The sequence below is a fragment of the Marmota flaviventris genome, chromosome 11 (assembly GCF_047511675.1).
Source record: "Marmota flaviventris isolate mMarFla1 chromosome 11, mMarFla1.hap1, whole genome shotgun sequence".
NCBI lineage: Eukaryota > Metazoa > Chordata > Mammalia > Rodentia > Sciuridae > Marmota > Marmota flaviventris.
The window spans coordinates 23,243,897-23,269,482 of record NC_092508.1 but is presented as its reverse complement, the minus strand read 5'-3'; the positions used below and the strand labels follow the sequence as shown (position 1 = coordinate 23,269,482).

At 34.4% G+C, this 25,586-nt stretch overlaps 1 protein-coding gene across 4 annotated transcripts in view; it reads right to left on the bottom strand.

Annotated features, from left to right (window-relative positions):
• The window catches only part of Ikzf2 (IKAROS family zinc finger 2), a 150,759-nt gene that overhangs the window by 20,807 nt on the left and 104,366 nt on the right, over positions 1–25,586 (bottom strand). For all 4 annotated transcript variants that reach the window (XM_027941802.2, XM_071618841.1, XM_071618842.1 and 1 more), the window contains one exon: positions 2,440–2,577. In XM_027941802.2, coding sequence (XP_027797603.1) covers positions 2,440–2,577 — 138 coding nt within the window. The remainder of the gene's footprint in view (positions 1–2,439; positions 2,578–25,586) is intronic.

Here is a 25,586-nt window from a genome sequence, read left to right as displayed (position 1 = left end):
TGACCCCAAATTATTGTTACAACAAACCTAGAAAAGTATGGTAGAAAATGGCATTCATATTATGGTTAATGTGGTTAAAATGGTATCTAGTATTTAAGAACAAATATTCAACTCTATCCATGACATCAAGAATTATCTTCCTCCTCTACTTCTCCTTGGCTTTCCCTCTTTCTCTGTCCCACTCGTGCTCCTCTGTCCCAGCTTTGGCACCACCTATAAAGGGCTTGTGTCTGAAAAGATCCAAGAAATCTGGGAAATAAAGGGCAATACCGAAGTCCCAGTTGTTTACAAGACGTCTTTTTCTCTTCCCAAAATACACCTAACTTTCTTGTCAATAGTAATTCTATGACAGTGCAATGAGCCAAATGTTGGTTATAATTATTTATTTATACCTTATTTTCCTGCAATAATATAAAATCTTTTAGGAGAAACTCTATTTTGATTATTTGGGTATGTATGCCATTTGGAGTTTCATAAATAACTAAATGGAAAAAAATAATCAACAGAATGTGCATGTTATTCCAATCAAATGTTAGAACAGTGGGAAAACAGGAAAAGTAGTAGTGATGCCATAAGGGATCTCTGGGAAGCTCTGGAATGCTCCCGATCTCCATGAGTCCCCTGACTTAGGCAATCCTTAAATCCAAAACAGTGTTCTAAGGAGGTCAAGGGAACCTGTACTTCTTAACAGTGGCAAGTGACGACTTCATAGGGGAGGACAGATTTCTGTTTCTTAGTATTTAATGTCCTAAAATGTACGAATTATTTGGGGGGTGTTTACTGTACATCTGATACCATTTACTTCTTACACTATGCCTATGACACTACAGCAGCAGACCAGGGTGACTGGACTTCACAGCCCACCATTTTATAACCTCTATGCTGTGGGCCCTATGTCATGCTTGCATGCTCAGGCAATAAAACTTGCAATACAAAAAGAGTTCAAATACAAACAAAAGTGTTAGTAATATAAAAATAAATGGACTCAATCGTAACAACTAATGGAATTAAATCAGATTCTTTAGATTACAGAACCTATCCTTAATACAAGGAAATATGTAAATTATTTAGAATAACAACAAACATTTAAAATTTTAATTCTCAACAACAAATAATTTTATAGTTTAATAAAATTTAAAGAAATTAAAAATTTTTATAACAATTATATAATTTATTAGATACTGATCTAATAAGCACATCCCCATAAAACCCATAAACACATAAACCAAAAAAAAAAAAAAACCCATAAATTATCCTCAAGGTACTATATCTAAGCCAATAAAAGAATATTTGTATTTTTAAATGTAAGTAAAGAAAACTACCATTCAATATTAGCCAACCATTTTTAAAAAATATTTATTTTTTAGTTTTAGGTGGACACAATATATTTATTTCATTTTTATGGGGTGCTGAGAATCGAACCCAGTGCCTCACACATGCTAGGGGTGCGTGCTACCACTTGAGCCACATCCCCAGCCCCTCAGCCAACCATTTTTAAATAAGGATAGAAATATATCAATAAGATTTTTGAATTCACATGAATAATAAAATCAGTCAGTATAAAAATATAATTAGGGGGTGGGGTAGTGACTCAGTGGTAGAGTGCTCACCTAGCACGTGTGAGGCACTGGGTTTGATCATCAGCACCACATTAAAAAAATAAATAAAATAAAGTTATTGTGTCCAACTACAATTAAAAATAATATATATATACATATAATATATGTATATATAATTAGGCAAGACAGAAAGTAGAAATCTAAAGAACTGAAATCCATCACTTTCCTTTGTAAGGCTGACTTACTAAAATTGACGTTTTGTGAATTGAGACTTATGAATTCGTGAGCCTTAAGGACAACCTTCTTGTCACTGTGTATTGTGGAAATCAGGCTGTTTTGCTTAGAGAATGTTTTTTAGGAGGGTGATGGTGTCAAAGTTTAGTCTAAATCATGTTTCACACATGTGAAACCAAAATTAATAATTTCTCAGATTCATTATAAGATAGATTGGAGAAAATTCAAATTATATCACTGAATATTTTCCCAACACAAGAAATAATGCAAATAAGCAATTCATTCTTTCTGGAGACCTACAGCCTTGTGTGGAACCATTTCTAACGTTTGGTTAGAGAAAACAGTAGCTTCCCTTGGCGTAGTAAAGACTGGCTGCCAGTGTTACATGAATTCAAACATTATCCGAAGTAATTTGGGAGTATCATAAAAACTCAGTAGAGCTTGTTGGCAACGTATGGATGTATCCCAAAGCTCAGCTCATTTCAAGTGTTTAAAAAGATAATCCCATACAAAGTTAATATGATCTAAATTGAAACAGAGTAAGATTTGATCTTCATGTTGAAGGGTGGAGGGAACTATTTAGCCCATAAAAGACTACAGGAGCAGCACAGGAGGGCATGAAAATCGCGACGCTATTGCTACCCACCATGGTGACTCATGACCTGCCCAGCAGCCTCCATGCTGACATTCTGGAGATAGTTGTGGCAGCGTTCCTTGTGCTCCTCCAGTGAACTGCGCTGCTTGTAGCTTCGTCCACAGTAGTTGCACTTGTGAGGTTTACCCACTGCAAAGAGAACAAGGGTAGGATGCTGTGAGTCTCATCCACGTCCAAAGCGAAATTAACAGCTAACTTTTGACAGTTTGGAGGAAGCATTTATATGCTTTTCAGACTTATATCTCTTTCTCCTCCCACATTCCCGTTTAGGCAAGAAAAGATAATAAATTTCTACTAAGACTAAAATACACTAAGAAGACAGGCAGCTGGTACCTTCAGCAATAGGGGAAATACTGAATCAAACTCACGTTCTGACTGTATTCCCGACTCTGTGGGACTGATGATCAATTTTCAAATTATCTGACTCTAAACACATTTACACTTACAAAATTATGTCAGCTTTGACTCATTCAAAATACAAATCAGGAGTATCCTAGATACATTTTTTTTTTGTAAGAGTAGGACATTTTTCTAAAGAAAAATTAAAATGCAACAACTTAAAATGTCATGGTTTAAACAAAAAGAGATTATTCATGGGTACCAAGAAGATTAAAAAGATGCAAGTGGTGAGAAAAAGTACAGATAAAAGTAGAGAGTTTCTCTTTTCTTTCCACCTTGGTAATGACTATTCACACATGTAAAACTTTGCAGTATATAAGTGTATTCTTCCATACCAGCATGCTTTTATAATACTAAGAATTAGCCAGTAGGTGTTGGAGTCAGGATTATTAACAGGAATTATGGAAGCCCGACATATTTAGTTACAATGAAAGTGATATTTTCTAAAACATCTCACATTTGGGAAATGAATTTTCCCTTAATAGGGAGCCATTATCTCAGTATAGCTATTAAAATATGTACTATGACATTCCTGTACAAAACTTTATAAAATTGATTAAAAACAACCTCTATGGAAAGAGGTTTTAATGTATGATTATTCATGAGGATTTCACTGAGCGCTTTGACTCTTAGGATTCTTAGTTTTAAATGAATACAGAGCAACAAAAACGCCAGGTGGTCTGTTCCAAAGCCCTCAGTCATAAAACACAGCGTTAATCAGGCCTCATCTCTCATTTGACTCCCACAGGAATCTGAGTTTTGCCAAGAGAAAAGACAGGCAACTCTTTCATGACAGAAGATAGCACCCTTAATTCCAGTCACCTTACAAACCCAGGTGATGAGACTGGTCACAAGAGAAACTAAAATACTATAAGAAAGCAAAGTACTCAAGCTACCTGAATGTTTCACTGGACTGAATTTTAAAAACCAAAAAAAAAAAAAAAAAAATCCTTAGGTTGTATTTGAGATCTATACAAAATAAAATAAGTTATTTCATAATTATATATTTTTTGGTAAATTCTCTTAAAAGTTTTTTAAGGCATGATTAGTCATTTAACAAAATACTAGGCAAAGTGTTTTTCGGAACCAATAATTTCTGATAAGTAGATGTGACTATTGTACAGAATTATATCACTACAAGAACACAAGAAAATATTTTTAATCAAAACAGTGTAAATAATATAAATATATTTATGTGTAATTATAGTCCAAGATGTGGAACTACATAACAAAAAGTCCCTGTTTGCTATTAGCATTATTCATTTTTTTCTAGAAATAGTGATGAATTTACACTAAATGTGTCTATTAACTGATTAATAATATACACTTATATTGTAGCTAACTAATACTTGTTAGTCCTGTTACCCAGTCTTATGATACCTCTGTTTTGCTGTGAATATGTCCTCCTAGACTTCCCCTTATTTCAATGAGCAACCTTCATGGCTCCTCAGTTGAATTGAAACATGGCTCCATTCCATTTCTCCTGCCTCCTAACCATCCACAGACTCACCACTCCCCTGACAAGGAGGAAAAGGCACTACACTCTTCACTGCTCTCAGTGCATTTTCCACCCACCCATATACTTTACTACTTCATCCATTTTGTCATGGATGTACTCTGAAACATCACTTCATTCTCTTCATCTCCTCCTTGTTCTTAGTGAGTCCAACGGGGATCTGAGCAAATGTTCTAAAGGTATAGCCTCAATTTTCTCACCTTTTAATTTTCATACTACTCAAACAACTCAAATACTGGGTAACATGTTGGACTTTGACATGCCTTGTAACTATTCCATCTCCAAGAAATTTGCTTTGGGAACACTCTACCTTATCTTCCTATCTTTCATTCATTCAATATAGATTTGAATTGTAACAACACTGTGGTGAAGCTGAAAGGCAAAGTGGAGAACAAATTCTCATGACGCCTAATATTAGGTAAATGACAGCCAAGGGAGGAAGACAGACAATAAATACACAAACAGTGTATTACAGATTATGGTTGGTTCTATGGAACAAATGAATAATGTGCTAGTATGACATGGGGACCATATTTAGTGTGAAAAATTTGAACAGGAAACTGTCAGAGATAGGAGCATTTAGGGTAAAACAATAAAGGAAAAATAGTAGTCAGAAAATTGGGGTAGGGGTTGGGGTGGGTGGAGGAGTAGCATTTCAGAATTTCTAAGAACTGTTATCGATTGTTTTCTTCAAGGTCCACATTCTGCCTGAATACTCTTTGGAAATATTTTTCAAACGTCACCTGCAAATGCAATGGCCAACTATCCTCATAAGATCATTTCCTATCAGTTCCTTGATATTATTTCTTAATAGTATCAAGTCCAAGGAGATATTCTTTATAGTTACTCTCTACGTGACAAGTTTATCTGCAAATTAGGAGTTCATTTATTTGTAAGTAAATACACATATTTTCTCAACAAATATAGCATATATATAGTCATAGGAGAGGACCTGTACTGTAATTTTTGTTTTTATAATGGTTATTATTATACATTCTCATCAAATAAAACACTGTCATTCTGATATTATTGAACATCTTAAAGTCAATAGCCTCCTAATTACTAAATCCAGTGAATTTTTAGCAATTCTAAAACTTCCTAATTTCTCAGTCACCACCAAACCACCTTGTGTCTTGAATCTCCTTTTTGTTTCTGGAATGCGATTCTGTGCTCGCCTTCACTGGCTTCTCAACCTCTTCCCAATTTGTAGACAAACACGTTCTTCCAGATTTTGGTTTCAGTATAATATTCTTCCTCTTTGCTCTCTAGATTAAGTCTTCATTTCTAAGAAACATCCACATGATGTGTGGAATGATTCCCTGTTTGTGAACTCCTGCTGGCCACCTACACTCTTCATGATCTCGAGATTCCCTTCCACATAACGCAAACATCTGTTTTGATACATGACATGACAGTTGCTCTATAATGATCCACTTGATATCTGTTTTTCCCTAGTCCAAACGCGGAGCTCCATAGGACAAAGATGATGTTTTACTTATAAATTGATAATGCTTATCATACTTATTACTAAAAATGTAGGAGAAGATATGTATTTACTGAGTGACTGACTGAAATTCAAAACTATATTACCTACGGCCTTTTAAGTATCATCTCATGGATAGTCCCCTGAAATCAAATTTTGCATTCAGATATCTACAATTATCTTCCTCCACAAAACTCCCTCCTTATTCTGATAGCAGCCCTTTTGTGTTAGTGTGGCAACTAGTCTAATAATAATCCAGACTCACAATAACGTGGCCACTTTTGTTGCCTCCTATTCTCACTTCCAAATATCGCTAGTTTCTGTGAACTCAACTGCTTCAATGTTTTTCAAGTTTATCTCTTCCTTTAAATTCTGGGCTAGCATAATATGTTTCAAATAGGGTTTCTCTTCCTGTGTGTAATTATTTTACCCCCTTCTTGAACACTGCCTTCATTGAGGGCAAACTTCTACTGAATAGCTCTATGTGGTTTTCAGCATCCTATGCAAATTGGCCACAAAGCATACCTCCCATCTCAGCAAAATTACCCTGCACTTACACTTCTGAGTCTTAGGTTTTTGGGGTGTTTTGTTGTTGTTGTTTGTTTGTATGTTTCTGAGTGGCTTAATCCAATTTCTGCCTCTTCAAGTCTCCTCCTTCGTTCTCAAGGATCTCTTGAATGCCCTTCCATCTAAAAGTGATCTTTCTTAGAGAACTGTGATTGTATTGGCCATTCAAGCGTGGGACACTTTTACTCTTCTACCTTATATTATCTGTGTCTTTTATGCACGGTATTCATTTTCATCTCCTATATAACATTGTGAGCTACTTGGGAAATTAAATGCTATCATGTACCTTTGTAGCTTCTAAAGAGTTTAGAATGGTGTCTTGTTCATAGAAATAACTTACAAATGGACTTTTCAAGGATGACATCACTTGGTAACTCTTTAGTTTTATCTCATCAGTTTTTCTTACATCATTTTCTAATTTCAGAAGCAATACATTCATATAAAGTTTTTAAAAATTTACCAAGAAATCAGGTAACTGTATTTGGCATTTCTGAATTATCCTCTTGAATTTTTCTATACACACAAAGATAAATTTTGTTATAAAACTGGGTTATCTTAAATGCTGTATTTTTTTTACAATATCTTTATTTTGTTCATTTATTTGTATATGGTGCTTAGGGTCGAACCCAGGGTCTCACACATGTGAGGCGAGCGCTCTACCGTTGAGCCACAACCCCAGCCCTTATATGCTGTATTTTATAATCTGCTTATTTTATTGAACAATGCATCTTGAAAATTTTCCTGTTATGAAATGGTACTTTTTTCCTGCTAGTAAGTAACAATTTTCTTATAGATTACAGAATTATGTTAATGTGGAATTACTTACTCTGGTTAGTATTCCTACGTCTTTTAATTTTCAATCTAATGATTATTTTTCTTTCTTTCTTTTTTAACCACAGTTATATATGTCCATACTTGGAAAAAACCCAAAGATACCTAAAAGGAATTTAATGAAATGCATACTTTCTTTCCTGTCTGGATTCCAGCAATCTAATTATCCCAAAAAGCAACCATTTCAACTCCTTCTTCCAGTGATTATATCCATATTTCTAACTAATATATAAGTTTTTCGTAATTTATCAAGTTTTGAGATAATATATTGCCTTTCTGTCCTGGTAATTAAGGATTCAGCTCTCTTACAAACATCCTTTCAATTCTCCTTTTCTTTTAATAGTTATATAACAATTTCTGATTAATAGTACAAAAATGAAAATTTCCATTATTAATGAAAATATCAATCATAATATACTACTTGGCTCAACAGTGATTACAGTTCCTTTTTGGCAAAACTTTCAATTTTTCCTTGTTAATAATTGTCTCTTTTTTTTACTTTTGCTTGTGTTTCTGTACCTAGTGCTACTTTTCCCTTCCCCAAATGTTCCCATACCTACTAATAATTTTTCTAAACACTCAAGGGTCTCAGTGCCTCAGGTTCTGTGCCATCCCAACTCCCTTCTTGCCTTTTCACAGCTATCTGCACTTCCTGATCCTAATGGAAGTGATGGTACTTTAGGTTTATTATACAACTGTTGTCCTGAGACTGTCTTTGTATTCCCTCATGACTGGCTTCCTTGATTGCCTAATCCCATGTTTTCCTCTCTTTCTTGGCTATAGAATTTCTAGGCTGGAAATCATTTTCTCTTAACATTTTCAAAGCTTTGTTCCACTGACCTACGAATGTCCCATTTCTTTTAAAAAGTCTGATGCAAATGTAGCTTAATATGTGGGCTGCTTATCTGAAAGCTGTTAGCATCATCCCTTTGTCCTTGATATTCTGAAATTTCTGAAACATGAGCTGTGTCTTTTGTCTAGGGTGTCTAATTTAGATGCTTGCCCTTTAGCTCTCAGGAAATGAAAATGTGTGTGTATGTATGTGTATGTGTATGTGCATATATATATATATATATATATATATATATATATATATATAGCAGGTATTACAAAATATGTGTGTATACAGAGAACATAAATATACATACAATGTACACATTATTGTAGTTACAGATAGTCTGTGATTGGATTCCTAGTTGTTTTTGCACCATCTGTAGAAAACAATATACTTTAAGACTAAAATATTTTTGGTGAAAATCAATTTGCCATGTATTTGGGGGTACTCTGGACTCTATTCCATTATTATTCTATTAATCTTTATGTCAATCCTTAAACCAACAGATCAAGTCTTAACTAGTCAGTCTTTAGAGTGGGTAGGGTAAGTCATCTAACTTTGCTTTTTCAAAATTTTTTGGCTACTGAGGTTCTTTGTATCTCAACAAATTCCAGAGTGAGTTTGCCAATATCTACAAAAAAAGGCTGCTGGTGTATTTACTGGGATTGTGTTGAAGTGATAGGCTCAATATCAGGAAAAATTATTTAACAGTGGTGATCTATCTCTCCATTTGTTTAAGTCTTCATTAATTTCTCTCAGAAATGCTTAAGAATTTTAAGTGTATAGTTCTTATAACATATTTAAGTTTCTCTTGAAGTATTTCATACATTTCTGGATGCTCTAGTAAGTGGCACTGAATTCTAATTTTAAACTGTTCATTCTTTCCACATAGAAATACACTCACTTTCTTCTCATCATGTAGAAGAGATATCTGCACTTCCATGTTTACATTTTCCTTGCATTTTAAAGTCTTAGTGAAACTTTTGGGTAGATCCCTATATAGTTGGACATATCATCTAGAATTAAGATCACAAATGATCTTAATCATGTTGAGGAAGCTCCTTTCTATTCTATCACTAAATTTTTATTAAAATTTTTTTTGTGCACAAATGCTGAATTGCATCAAATGCTCTTTGTGCAACTAAGAAGATGATTATACCTTTTTTTGCTTTTTGTTTTTATTAATACAAAGAATTATATTGAATGATTATTACTGGTGCTAAACAACTGGGATAAATCCTACTTAGTTATCCTACTTAGTTTACATAACTACAGGCTTAATTTGCTAAATTTTTATTAAGGATCATTGCTATGTCTTATTAAGGACCATCTATGTTCAACAGGGTTATAAGATAAAGTTTTCATATTTTGTAGTGTCTTCGATTTAGTATCAGGGTAATGTCAAACTCATGAAATTCATTTGAGAGTACTCCTCCCTCTTCTATTCTCTGGAAGAATCTGTTTCGCAAGTGTTTCCCCTTAATTATGCTTTTCACTAAATGTTTGACAGAATTTACCAGTGTAGTCATATGGACTTTACTGTGTTGGAAGGTGTTAAATTTCAATTTCAATTCTTAGAATAAATATAAGTCTATTCAAAATATCTATTTCTTCATGAGTACACTTTGATAATTTCTATATTTTAAGAAATTTACTCAGTGCATCTATTTGAATTTATTGACATAAAATTGTTCACAATATTCCTGCATTATGCTTCCAATGCCCTTAGGGTTTAAAATGATGTTCCATTTCCATATTAACCTAGCAAAAATCCTACATTAACGAAAATTGAAGATATAATCTGTCAGAGATGTAGATATAGACTATTGACCTAAGGAATAAGGTACAAATTGAAGTTTTAGAAAACAAAACAAAACACTTGATGATTCTTCCAACTATTCAATTAGATAAAAAAGTTGCTGGCATTTACTAGTATTTTTCCTGTCTCTATAAGGAATTAGAATTAGAAATAAAGAAATAGCTATTCCTATACTCTTAGAGTGCCCACATAACTCCCAGAAGAACAAGTCAAATGGCCATAAGAATACTGAAACAGGAATGTTTACCATAAGTTCATAAGGTGTTATGAAGATATATAGCACAACCAAGCCATGTCAGCCTTGTTCACTTATATTTTCTTGAAATAGGTCACTTCAAGAGTTTTCCTAGTGAACCTATAAAACAAATTACAATAGTACTAATATATTTGGTAAATGTTTTATTCTTTATATAGATGTATGTATGTTTAAACATATAGAAACATACAAAGAAACATCCATATACAGAAAACATATTTACCACTTTTCATGACACATAAAATCAGCCACAGAGAATATGCATATATTATATTCCTTTTCCTTTAATAAAATTAAATGTATATACTTTCTCAAAATGGACTTTTAATATTTTATTTTAATTCATAATTGCTTATGGAATTATAAATCAATCTGAAGAAAGATGAGCATTAACATATGGCACATTTTTTTTTGTTTTTATCCATAAATTTTACTCTTTGAGTTAGTGGTCTATTTTATGGTATAGACTTTGTGTAAAAATAAAAAATAAAGTTTTGTTTTGAACACAGGGTACTTAACCACTGAGCCACATCCCTAATCCTTCTTTTTGTTTTTTATTTCGAGACAGGGTCTCACGAAGTTGTTGAGGGCCTCTCCAAGTTGCTGAGGCTGGCTTTGAACTTGCAATCCTTCTGCTTCAGCCTCCTGAGCCACTGGGATTACAGGTGCGTGCCACCAAGCCCAGCAAATTTTAAGGTTTTTAATCTCTATTGCTATACTGCTGACTCAGAAAAGGTCTTGCAAATTAATATTTATATGAGAGGTATATGAAAGAACCATTTCACCATACTGTCATTAACAGAGAGCTCCCATTAAAACAGTAAATTCTCTGCTAACATGCAAAGTCTATGTCCAAACAACGAACTTTGGGGTACTGAAGCAAATTCTTAGGTAGAGAACATATGATACTTTCTATTTTTGAGGGAAATAATAAACACCTCTCAGATATCTACAAACTACTTGCTCAGTTTCAACACCACAGCATATTACATTCTTTTCAAAGATGTTGCATTTTTGTGAAGTTAGGTTTTAACTGCTGGTATAATACAATGTAACTACTATGTCAAATTCAACATGGAATAAGAAAAAAGAGTGACATTATACAAACTACTTCCAAGGTTTGGGAAGTTGTACAATCCCCAAGGCACATGATCTTACTTATAATTAACCTTGGCTATTTAAGAATGAAATAAAGAGGGGGGACAGTAGAGGACAGGAAAGGCAGCAGAATACAACAGACACTAGTATGGCAATATGTAAATCAATGGATGTGTAACTGATGTGATTCTGCAATCTGTATACAGGGTAAAAATGGAGTTCATAACCCACTTGAATCAAAGTGTGAGATATGATATATCAAGAACTATGTAATGTTTTGAACAACCAACAATAAAAATTAAAAAAAAAAGAATGAAATAAAAATATCATTTTTGTTTCCCAATTTACATTTTTAAAAAATGGCCATTAGATTGTAAAAATCAATTGTTTGGAGCTGACTACTTATTAAATGAAACTATTAGGTATTTCTTTTAGGCCTAAAAAAACCCTGATAAATTACTAAAATATTAAGGACACAGTAAACCAAGAAATTCTGGGAACCTCAGCGCTAGGCAACTCAATATAATTTGTGTTTCTTTTTAATTTGCATCAGTGAAACTAAACATTAAACAAAAACTTTATTAGTCATTTGTATGCTAACCTTGCAAATTATCTTTTCAATAACTTCATCTACCTATTAATTATTGTCTTAGTGCTAATTATCTTACCAATTTGTTCAATCTCTATATGTGTTAATGCTAATAACTTTTGGACTTATTTTGAATAAATATTTAACTCCAGCATTTTTTGAGGTTTAGAGATTTTTAATTTTCAAGTGGTGAAAAACTTGGTATTTCCCCCCATTGTGATTTATTTTACTCTTGTAAGTTTTAAAATTCTGATAGAGAATTTTTGAGAAACATTCACAGCACTTTTTTTCCTAAATCCTTAGAAGTTTTAATGACTCTAATTTTTATTTTTATTTTTTTAGTGGGGGATTGAACCTGAAGGATGTGGAAAATGAAAATTCCCCAAAACTGTCCAACCCAGAGGAGGAGGGTGAAGGAAGTTAATCACTGATCCTCTCCCAGTAAATCCTATCCTAGTAAAGTGGGCCATAAGGGGAAAAAAAAGCAAATATTCATCCCTTTCTGGGTTTGATGCCCAGAATCTCCACCAAAAGCAAACATTCACCCCTTCCCAACAACAATGTGTCCTGAACACGGAGACTGCAGATATTGAATGCTGGGCCCTGGACTTTCACCCTCTCCCCCTGCGGATGAGTCCTGGAAGGAGAAAAGCAAATAGTGAAGCTCTGGGTAACAATGGATCCCAGAGGAAGAAGATAAACAGTGAACTGAGCTTTCATCCCTTCCCAGTAACAATGAGTTTCGGACTTTTTACAACTTCTTTCCAGACTGTCCATACCGACTTGTCCTGCTTCAGTCTCCAATAATTTCGTCACTCTCACTGTAAACTATTAGACTCCTTCTGTAACTGGGGGACATTTTTCACCCCCACAATAAGCCCCTCTGATACATGACTGATTGACTCTGCTGCTGAATAAAGGAAAGCTTACTGATCCATTTGAAGTCTGCTCCCATTTTTGGTTATTAGGGCTTACAGAACCCAAAGGTGCTCAACAAATAAGCCACAGACCCAGCTCTATTTATTTATTTATTTTCCAATTTTGAGACAAGGTCTCACAAGGTTGCTTACAGCCTTAAAGCCTTGCTAAATTGCTGAGCCTGGCTTTGAACCTGTGATCCTCCTGCCTCAGCCTCCAAGCTGCTGGGATTACAGGTGTGTACCACCATGCCTGACTCTAAATTTTTAAAAATAAAGTTGTCAAGTGGGAAGAGAACATTTTGGAAAGGAAACAGATCCATATAGTGAGCTATTTTTCAAAGAGAATTCCTGTTATACTAAATCATATCAGTATAATTAAGTGTCAGTCAAAAATTATCACAGTCAAATATTATCTAAGAAAAGTTTATCAGTGCAGTTGGGGGTTAAGGGAATAACATTAAATATTTAAGTGAGTCTGTAAAAAGTTATATTTAATGGAAATTTCTTACGAGATTCACAGTGTACATGAGTATATCAAAGGTTCTTTTGGATGTTTACAATCCTTGTAACAAAACAAGGCAGCAAGCAAATAAACTCATTTAACCCAGTGTTTCCTAAAATTATAATAAATGCAACATTCTTTTTCTATTTTAATAACTATTAATTTCCCAAGAAAGCAATTTTTTTTTGTGTGTGAATGGGATTGAGATTGTTCCCCATGATAGTAAAACAGGCACATACTGCCAACATTAAGGCATTTTCTTTCTTTTTTACAGTATTTGCCAAATGTTGAGCAAGGAGTAGAGTTCCTTCAGCACTCTTTTAATGTGTGTTTACTGAATGCCATCAGTGTGCCATGTTCTAGGTGCTATGGATTCGCAGTAATCAAGGCAGGTGCTGCCTCTGTGTTCAAAGAGCTAACTTCTCACCCATTCCAACATTTCCATTATACTATAATAAAATAACACTGATTTTTCAAATTAAATTTAAAACCTTACAAAGCTCACAAATGCCATGGGAAATTGTATATAAAAGTATGTGTGACACTTTTAAATTTTTTAAAAAGCACAGATATTTTAAAGCTAAAGAACCTACTTTTTATTTGTAGTTCCCTGTGGGGGGGAAAAAAAAAAGCACAATTTAGAAATGAAAAAGGTCCGTGTAAGATTGTTGGCATGTACTTTTCTATCACTTTAATTAACAGGTTTCCTCAGATTTCTTGAACTGGATGACTAAGGTAAGAAAGCAAAATAGAATGTAACAAAGTATACACTGCAAGATATTTGGGCAGTGCAAGTTATGCTTTCCATGCTTTTCCTTATCACATAGATATAATTTTATTCTTTATTTTTATATTTCCTAATAAAATAATTACTGAAAACAATTAACAGAGATATATCCTTAAATATCTCAAAAAACTGCCTCTGTTTATAATATATATGTGCCAATTGTTCATTCATACGACACATATTTACTAGCTACCTAAAATATGGTCTATATAATCATAATAACTAAAATCATAAACTACTGAATTCAGACAGATGCCCACTTCTTTCATGGTTACTATAATATTAATTATTTAACTGGTAAAAGTAGGAAAAGGACCTAGAGAAATTATAAAGGTGCAAAATGTTAGAATGGGGCAAGAAGAAGGTACAGTAAAATCTAAGACAAAAGACAAACTGCTTCCTTATCACAAATAGGCAAAACATTTACAAGTCAGGGCAATAAAAAGAAATAAAAAGGCTAGTAAAAACTTTCTAGGCATATAAAATAAATAATCCAACCACATAATCTCTTCCTTTTTGATGTAATTTCTATTTTTTAAAATACTTTTCCTCATGTGACTTGGCAATATTATAATAACCTATAAGTAAGAAAAACAGTTGGGCAGCACAGAGGTCCAAAAATAATCTATTTGGAAGCAGATAACTTTCTCTAATTAATGGGTTATTCATATAGTATAAAGAATATATATGTATGTATACAGAATGTGCTTTCTTTCTTGGATTTCAAATTCTAGCCACAATGCCCCCTGCAGTTAAGTGCTAGGTTAAATTAAATGCGTAAACAGTTGTACCTAACACAGAGCATTTCTGTGAAAAAAAAATTTTAAATGCATATGGGAGATTTAAGGCACAGAACATATAGTCAATAAAAGGCGATTGTTTTTTCCCCTGTAGCAGTCATCACCTTCTAATGCACAAAATAGATTAATGATTTATTATGTTTACTGACTATTGCCCATCTCCCCTCATTAGCATTGGAAGTTTCACAAGGGAAAGATCTTTTTTCTTCCCAGGTGTATCTCAAGTGTCTAGAAAAATGCCTACTACCTAAGATACTTGAGGAATATGTGTTCAGTGAATAAATTTTATTTCCTAGTTAGAACTGTTTTGAAGATTTTCAACAGGGGAGAAAGGCTATTACTCATCCATGCTGTGTTTATTGTGCTAAAGTGAGTGAAAAGAACAACATTGAGCTACATCTAATTTCATAAGACAAAATATCTGCAAATCCATTTGTTTTTGTGGTATACAAACTTGAAAACTGTGCATTAACTGACCCTAAAAAAAATTAGAACGGGTTAATATTTCTGTTTTTTCTGGGGGGTGGGATTTTTTAGAACAAGCAGATTATACCTGAGAGTCCTCTCCATTCAGTACGCAAGAAAGTTATTTTTTGTTGTGTTTTGTTTTGGTACTGAAGATTTAACCCAGGGACGCTTTACCAGTGAGCCACATCCCTAGCCATGCCTCCCTTCTTTTTTAAAATGTTGAGACAAGGTCTCATTAAGTTGCTTAGGGCCTTGCTAAATTGCTAATGCTGGTCTTGAACTTGTGATCCCCCTATCTCAGCCTCGGGAGCCATTGGAATTACTGGCATGCTCCACCATGCCTGGAAAGATTTTTTTGATTATTATGTTACACACACAGTTCCCAGAGCTCAAAATACATTAATAGATAAGACAGAGGAGGTCCCTGATGGCACATAGCTTATGTTTGAGAAGGGGAAGATAGGTGATTGCTCAACAAAAACCTAAGATAACTCCAGATTCTGATTTGAGCTTTTGAAGACACTGAGATATAGATAGGAAAAAGGAGGGTAACCAGGAAGATGCTTTAGGTGTGGTGTCAATGGGAGCCACTGTTTACAAGGACATAGTGTTGGAGCCAATATCTGAGAGATAATAAGGTAGTCATGCAAAAAAACTGGGAAGAGCTGAAGCTTGTGACTTTTAGGCTCATCTATCACTGCAAAATCCCAAGGGTAGGAAAGAACAAAGGAGCCTCCAGTGGCAAAGAACATAAAGATGAGGGATAGAGTGGCATGCAATCAGATAAGAGAGTTGGGCAGAACTTCCATGGCCATGATAAGTAGTTTGATTTTATTTCAAGGGCAATGGAAAGCCATTAAAAGATTTTAAGCAGAGAAGTGACATGATTTAAATTGAGTTTTAAAATAACATTCTGGCTGTTACATACAGAATAGATTGGAAAGCAGGTGTATAGCAGCTGAACGCATGGGCTTTGGAGTCAGGGAGATAAGAGTTTATAGCCCAGCTTTTCATAAGTTCATTGGATTTACATAAAATATGCACCTCTCCTTAAAATGGCAAGTTTTTAAATAATAACAAAGTACTTTCACAAAGACAATTCATACTTTTATAGATTTATCTATTTTATTCTAAACTTCTATGTGTCCTTGAGCATTACAAATTATTTTTCTTTATAAGAGCATGATACAATTATTTAGATTTATTATGGGGTGTGGGTGTGTGGGTGTGTGTGGGTGTGTGCGCACGCGCACGCGCGCACACACACGTATGTCTCTAAAATCCAACCAAATAATCACTGTTGGCAAGCAGGAAAGAAAAGAAAAAGGAGGTAAATTGTATTTACCTATGTATAATATGTAAAATTATATAGATTATGAGTACATTAGATAATCTTTCTCTTGACTTCCTTAATTGTAAAATAAGGCCCTTAAAATGATGTTTGTATGGGCTGGGGTGTAGCTCAGTGTCACAGCACTTGCCTAAGCACACATGAGGCCTTGGGTTTGATCCCCAGAACTGACAAAAAATGATTGTTACAAAGCAAGCACTTATTAAATATTAGTTACAATTAAAAATTTATAATGGACTAATATTTATTATCTACTAGAAAACACACCTAACTACTACAGACCTCCACTCATCTAAAACTTTCTAGTCAAAGTAAGAATATTCAGCCAAAAGCATCCACCCAGCCATCCACTCAAACCATCCATCAATACAGTATGGAAGGGACATAGATACAAAATAGAAGAGGGTAGCTCTTTATTTGAGATGCTGAAGACTATCCACACCAACATCTCTGCATGTACAAAACAGCTAATAAACTTTGGAATCAGGACAATGTCTGCAGAACATTTAGGATAATGAGAAAGAAGCCAAGAATCTTAGCTTCTTCTCTAGAACCGAAAATAGAATTGATCTAATAAATGTCTTTACACCAAAGTGGCAAGAGCTACATGGAACATATATGCATTATGGAAGACGATTTCTTGTAAAAAAAAAAATCCTCTGGAAATAAGGATCTAAGATTTAAAGAACCATGACTACTGCTCTGAGAAGAAGAGGTGGAATATACTATTAATTTTTAATGTGTTTATAAAAAATATATAAAATAGAGTAGATATGCAATGATTATTTCTCTGGGATTAAAAAAAAATAGATATTCTACAGGATAGAAATCACATGGATTGTCTTACTAGCTTGCCTGACTGAAAGTAGCTTTTATATCCTGGTCAAATTCCAAGGAGCAAGGACTTAAGTTGTATTTTCAGAGTCAGAAATAAAGATACTAGCCCCATCTCTTTTTTTCAGTGTTTATCACAAAACTTACAGCAGGGCATCACTATTATAACATGATGGATGAAATCAGCATAGTTCCGTTATGTCAACCACGTGTGCAACTGACACTCTTGTGTAATTATCAATGTAACCCATTTCCATCAACCACTTCCAGGAAGGAAAGGAGGGGCAGAAGGTGGGGAAAGTTCACACTTGGGAGATCACCCAGAAAGCTGGCCAAGTGCCAGGTCTAAAATCAGTTTAAAACAGTTCCTTCTCATGGTAGCCTGCAGGACAAATTAAACTATGCTTAGTGCACCATTTACTATTACAACTGAGCTGTGCTAGCTTCAGTTTCTGAGCCAGCAAAATTTGACCCAATGTACTTATCATTATATTGGGTCCATGGATTTGTACTTTTTTAAAAGGTCACCTTAACAAATCTGGTTCAAAAGTCATAATTGTCCAGTTACAAAATTCTATTAATATGAAAATACCTGATGATAAGAATCTTTTGGCCAAATGGATAATTTTAAAATATTTTTATTTCTCATTCATTTTACAAAATAACCAGTGCTATTAATAGCTAAATGTCTGTAAACTGTAGCAATCCATGTTACACAAAACATCTGCATATAATATCAACTGATGGACACTATGCACTTTTTTGTGGTAGTCACCACAATTACCAAAATGAAGGAATGTTGAAGCAAATGGTTGAAGGATTGGAGGGAGGAAGGGAGGGAGGGAAGAAGGGAGGGAGGAAGGGGGAGGGGGGAGAGAGAGAGAGAGAGAGAGAGAGAGAGACCATGAAATCAGAGAGAAGGGAAGATAATTTAAACAAATGAGATGGAAATTTGGCCCATTACAAAAAAGAACGAATGACTACAGAGAAAACACTTTAGTTTATGGAATTTCTTTCTGATCAGTCAGATATTTATTGAAATGATGTGTTTGTGGTAATAACATTCTTAGTAAGAAATTATAAGGTTTATGTTTGATAGCATATCACTCTCATGATAAATTAACAGACTACTTCATGAAATTTAAAACTATCAAAGTATGTTACCTGCATGTAGAATATGCTACAATGAAATTTATTATTCTGTATAATTAAATGAATTAATATTAAAAAACAAAACTAGAAAACAATTGACATTGTTTCTTTAATAATGTGGACAAAGGTTAGCTCTATCTCACTCTAAGCCAGATAGTGCTTTCGAATTTTAAGAAATTTGAAGATGTGGAAAAAGCTGCTTTGTCTTTAAAAATTTCTCTTTAAAAATGCCTTAAAGATGCTTGATGGTTCATGTCACCTTATACTAATGGTAACTGTGCTAACATATAGAAAAGTAGAATAGATCATCATATTTAATTTCATAGGGATTATCTCATGATATGTAAGGGCATAAATGAACAAAAAACATAAAGCAGGGGTTAAAAAAGGAAGATAAAAACAGACAATATCTGTACTATTTCATAGGTATGTTTTAAAAAATCAATATTCAGAACAAACACTCAATGTAATTCTATTCTTCCCTACCCCCTAACACTTACTGTGAGTTAATATCTGCATATCAGAGAAAACATCTGGCCTTTGGTTTTTTGGGGATTGGCTTATTTTGCTTACCATGATATTTTCCAGTTCCATCCATTTACCAGCAAATGCCATAATTTCATTCTATTTTAAGGCTGAGTAATATTCTGTTGTGTATATATACCACATTTTCTTTATCCATTCATCTGTTGAAGGCACCTAGGTTGGTTCCATCATTTAGCTATTGTGAGTTGAGTCGTTATAAACATTGATGTGGCTGCATCACTATAATATGCTTATTTTAAGTCCTTTGGGTTTAAACCAAGGAGTGGAATAGCCGGGTCAAATGATGGTTCCATTTTAGATTACGTAGAGGGCAGTGAAGGGTAGGGAAGGCCAATGGACATAGGAACAATGGTAGAATGAATCAGACATCATTACCCTATATACATATATGACTACACAATCAGTGGGATTCTATATTATGTACAACCAGAAAAATGAGAAATTATACTCTATTTATGTACATTATATCATAGTGCATTCTAATGACATGTATAACTAATTACAACAAATTTAAAAAATAATAAGCATTCACTAATTCCGAGGAGAATAAAAATTAAAAAAATAAGCATTCACTAATTTTTGTGGAGAAAATATAGGATATGGAATAACAGGGACACAAAGAATCAAGATAGTTCTTATTTAAGAAATAAAAAAAAATGTACAATAGGGAGGAAGCTGTGTTGTTTTAATAGATTGGTATTTTTATGGTATATCTGGTCCAGTTCCTTTTTATAGGACAAAATAGTTTTTAATTGACAATTAGACAAAAAAAAAAAAAAAAAGAACATTTTAAATTGAAAATTGCCAAACACTGAATAGGTCGCAAAGTACTGTTGTACAAAAAAATCAACATTCCTGAATTAATTGGAAACAAATTAGATATCTATTCAGAATAATTTAGGTTTACTGATACTAAATCAAAGAACTTCAGCAGTGGAGGGTTCCTCAAATCGTTCTTACTCCAGGGTTACATGATAAAGATATATCATATAAATAATTGTACCAAGTATTTTTAAGTTATTCATATAAAGAATTACTAATATCATTTAATTGAAAGCTAAGGTAACAAGTATGTTAGGTATTATTTTGATTAATAGGCATTCAGGGCTTAATTAAAATACGATTTTCCTTTGAGTACTGGGTATAATAAGACATCTAAAAGGAGCAAAATAAAATGCACAAAGCTCACTAATCAATTTCTAGGAATGAAAGGACTAATCACTTGTTAAAATGAAAAACTAAGAGGCAAAACTAATAAAAATCACTTTTGTAGCAGAAGTACTGATTCACTGACTTGTTACTAAAAAGTCACATAAACACTATTATAAACATAAATCAAATTAGATGGTTATCTTAAGGGTAGTGAATAGCAAGAGTTTAAATATGGACCGGTACTTCTTCAGTTTCCTACAAGTTTTTTATACAATATATATCTGGAGCATATTTTTAAAAGAGAAGTTCATTTTCACATTGGGATGAAATCTTGACTGTGATCCTCAACTGATAACACTGTTGATAATATATTTTAATTGTTCATTTCTTTTCCCTCTTCTTTTTCATTTAATATTCATATTTAAGAAGTTTTCTTTACTAGATACATCATAGCTATCTCTTGGTGGAAATGCAGAGAGTAGTATAGTAGGAATACTGGTGCTGTGAAGATTCTATGAAAACATTAAAATGATCCATGCAAACCTACTGGGAGGGAAGGGCAAGGAAGGGAAAGCCAGGAGCAGGGAGGGGGAGGAAGAAGGAAGTAGTTTCTTCCTCCTACTCCTTAATCTACTGCTTAAGGTTTGGTAGTAGTGACTAATCAGCAGAAAATTCCTGGTAGGGAAAGCAAACTGCATTGTATTTAGCATCATATAATGTGAGCATCAGAGGGTCATTTAAAGAGCAAATCAAATAACCTGACAGAGTCTCACAGCTGACTTGCAGTGAGCCCATTCTCAACCCAGACATTCTGACCCCTTGCTTTTACGGCAGCACAGGATTTTTCTCTCCCTTTACCCTTAGGAGTTACTTTAAGATAAACTTTTACAGAATAAACATACAAGACTGTTTCACATATCTCTAGCATAGTGATAAAGGACACAGAATCTGGACTTTGATAGCCTTGATTTAATCTAGGCTCTGTGCAATTTCTCTCTGCCTTAGTCTCCTCACCTGTAAATAGGGATATTGACAGCAAGAAGCTCTTGTAGCCAACTTCCTCTTGACTGTTTCCCCATCCCCTTGGTAAGATACAGGGAAAACTAACCTGGAAACGAATTCCTGGAGCCGGCAGGACTCTGGTATTTCCAAACACTTCTCCCCCAGGAGGTAGACTGTATAGGTACTCACTATCAGTTATGACTGTAGCTAAACCCATTGAGATGCCAGCTACTACATGTTACTATAATTATACAAAGTACTTAAGTATTCAATTTCCAATGAAATATCACAGAAAAGCTATTTCTATTTAAATGAATTTTACAAGTTTGGAATGATTCAATGGAGATGAATTGATAAAAATATTGCTAAAGAATTGATGGTGGGAAAAGACAATCATAAAATTACTGAAAAAATCTTAAATACTTAAAAGAAGTATCATTGATTTATAGAGGTCTTTTAGTTTTTAAACTGAAAATATAATTAGAGATACATTATGCGTGGTTTAGACTAATTTTATTTTCAGACTAATTTATTCCCTCAGTACTGGAGATTCAACCTAGGGGTGCTTTACCACTAAGCTACATCCCCAGACCTTTTTATTTTTTATTTTGAGACAAGATTTCACTAAGTTGTTGAGGCTAGTCTTGAGCTTGTGCCCATCTTGCCTCAGCCTCCTGAGTAACTGGGATTATAGGTATGTTACACAGGACCAGGCTACAGTTTAGATGTAATATTACAAATTCCTAGTGAAGAAAAAGGGTCTGTTTTATATCAAAATATAAATGATTCAATGTATGCATTGTATTTACATTTTTTAATGCAAGAACTTTTTTATTGAGAGCATTTTCCTTGTTACTAGACTTGCTGTTAATCTATAAACTTCCTCCTTTTGCTTGTGTCAGAAAAAAGGGTTCTAACTAATTCATGGAAGGTGATTAGTATAGTGCATATGGTCGAGGGGGAGCTCAAGAATGCCAGCAACTATCTGTCATAATTGTCTAGCTTGAAAGCCATACAGTCAGACCAAGATGAGACCTGTTGTCCTCCAGGGATGTGAGCAGAGTCCCAGACAGGGAACCACTGGCACATATGGGAATCACACAAAGTTAAATATATACAGACAGAATTTATTGAAAACATACTGTATTTCAGACATTTTTCTAAATGTTTTTAATTTCTTAAATTATTATACATAGAAATATATTAATATTCAACATAATAACACAATAATACAATGGACAGTCATTACCTGGGGGAAGGCGGAAGCAAAATGCTTTCTACCAGTAATAATAACCACAAAAAAAGAACTTAAATTTAAAATCATTTTATTATACCTAAAACCCCATTCTACTAATTTTAAATACTAGTTCTTAAATTCTAGATAATCTGGCAATTCTGTTTAACTTCTGTAGTTATTTTCTACCCTTCTTTGCTCTGCTTTGTTACTGCAGAAAGCTAATTTATATTGGCTTCTTCAATAGCCTCCCCTGTCCTCTAGTTTTTTTAGACAAGGTGAACATCAGCAAGAAACTGGAGGATGGAAAGACTGATGTCACTGTGTATGGCCCCTAAGTCACAGGGTGGCAGAGGCTGCATGCCTCCACTGAAGGTCAGTGCTAAAGACCCTCTCTTATCTCTCTCATTCCAGTGACCACTCAGTCCCCTTCCCTATTCAGGGAATGGTTTCCTATTATTAGCCTAAGATTTCCTATTATTCCACCCTTCTCTGATGGTTTCCCTAGCGCCTGATCATTCTCTTGGGAACATCTGTCTTTTCGTTGATTCACAAATTTTCCCCACTTGAGTGTCTCAGGACTTTACTGTCAGGCTACTGACTAATAAGAATCTTTGGTAGCAGGAATGGCCCAAGGCTCCAGGAAGCTCACATGGAAGGACATCGGGATAGCCTCCTTACTAGGTAGTCAATGAAACTCAGAAGCCTTGACAGGTGCTGGCAAGATACTCAAATTGTCACTGCTGGTGTATGGAATGAAGTGTGAAACAGGTAAGGTTTGGGAAGGTGTGGTATTTACATATAATATAGCAACAGTAGTATGTAGAGGGAGGCTGGTAAAGTGACAAGGCTAACTCTAATGGCCCTAATGGACATGCAAATGTGAAAGAACCCCTTGAATGCTTAAGTCAAAACAGGTGAAACATCAAGAAGTTTCTCTGTCAGCTTTAAAGATCCTTTATTGACCTAAGTTTCAGAATAAATGAAGCTGAAAACCAACTCTTCTCAAATCTGATTTGAAGTGTTATGGAATTGCACTGCTGAATAAAATGGGCAATATCAAAACTACTATTTCTTGGCTATGGGACAATGACAAGGAAGAAATAATGCATCTCTGAGTGAATTACAGATGTTAGTGAAACCATCAGAAAACTGAAAGATGTGGGGACGATAACTTACATTATATACCCATTTAAACTGTTCAGCTAATGCACTAGCTAGATGGATCTGTGGATGAATGCAGACTTAATCACATCTTAATGCCAACTGCAAATGCACTTCTAACTAGAGAATCTTTACTGGAGCTTATTTTAACATCATCCCTAATCTCAGGTATGAAACAACTAACTTGATTTCTTTTTTTTTTAATTTTTTTTTTGTAGACAGCATACCTTTATTTTTATTTGTTTATTTTTATGTGGTGCTGAGGATCAAACGCAGAGCCTTACATATGCTAGGCAAGCACTCTGCCACAGAGCTACAGCCCCAGCCCCAAACCTGATTTCTTTTTAAAACAATTCCTATCAACAAAGATAATCAGAAGCAGTTTGCCTTCACAATGCAGGGACAACATGCTTTCATTATCTTATCTTAAGGCTAGGCCAGCTCTCCTCTCCTTGTTATAACATAGTCTGGAGAAATCTTGTTCATCTTAACATACCACGAAACATCAAGCTGGACTATTACATTCATAACATTAGACAGATTGGACTTGATGAGCAGGAAATAGTAAACACTCAAGATCTTCCAGAAGATAACTAATAGAGGACAGGGGATAAACTCAATGAAAGTTCAGGGACTCTGCACATTGATGACATGTTGTGGATCCAGTGGTCCAGGAGTGTTGAAATAGATCTTCAATAGAAAGAGATAAATCGCTTTATCTTGAATCTTCAATTATGAAGATCAAGGAACAAAACATCATGGCCTCTTTGGGTTGTGGAAGAAGCAGACAGCACTTGTTGGTATGCTGGTACTAAGTACTCCCCAAGGCTGTCAGGTTTGAGAGAAGTCTGGGCAAGGAAAGGACCTGAAGCATACCTGGCCATGAGGAAATCTACCTTATACCCTTGGTTATAGGCCTAGCAGATGTAGTGATTTTTGGAAATGTCGGTGGCAAGCAGAGATGCTGTATGACATCTCTGTCAATGGAAGCCTCAGAGTGCAGATCCCTAATAGTTTTGTATTAAAGAAATATGATCTTCTACCAATAACCATCCTTCACTTAAAAGCATCTCTGAACTTGTTACTGGATTCCAGTTAACACACAGAAATAGCATACAGAACTCCAAATAACTGGGTGGCCCAAACTACACATCATGAACTAGGTGTTATCTGATTAAACATATCATAAAATAAGAGTTATATAACATTGTTAAAAGAAGCTGGAACCAAGCAGGTTTGGGAAGGCCAAACATTCTGCTTGAGCAAGTTTCTCAAGTATCTATGATAACTCTACTTCTACTACTTAATATGTCCACTTCAGACCATATCTATCAACTTACAAGGTGTTCTCCATGACCAGTGAATGGAGAATGTAACAGTGGGAATCTAGTTTGGAAATTAATTGCATGGTATTTGGTACCACTGATGATACTCTATTTTCAAGTCCATTTTAGAGGTTAGCCCTAAAATACAGTGATGAAAGCATATCCCCCAGCTGTGAGAGTTTCTACAAGTACATCTGACTGTACGCTGGGTGGAAGAAGAGAGGGCTGAAGCAATGATATATGCTATGAAAATATGCCTAAAGACTTCAAGGAACAAAAATGGAAAATTGATGATAGACATTCTAGGGGAGAGTTATGTGGATATATCTTTCAGTATTGGTATAAAATGTGATAACATGGTGTTGTGGTTTGAATCTGGGATGTTCTCCAAAATTCTCATGCATTGAAAGCGCGGTTCACAGATGGGAATTTTAGGCAATGATTGTATCATTAAGACTCTGACCTCATCAGTGGTAAATGCACTTGATGAATTAATGTATTGTTAGAA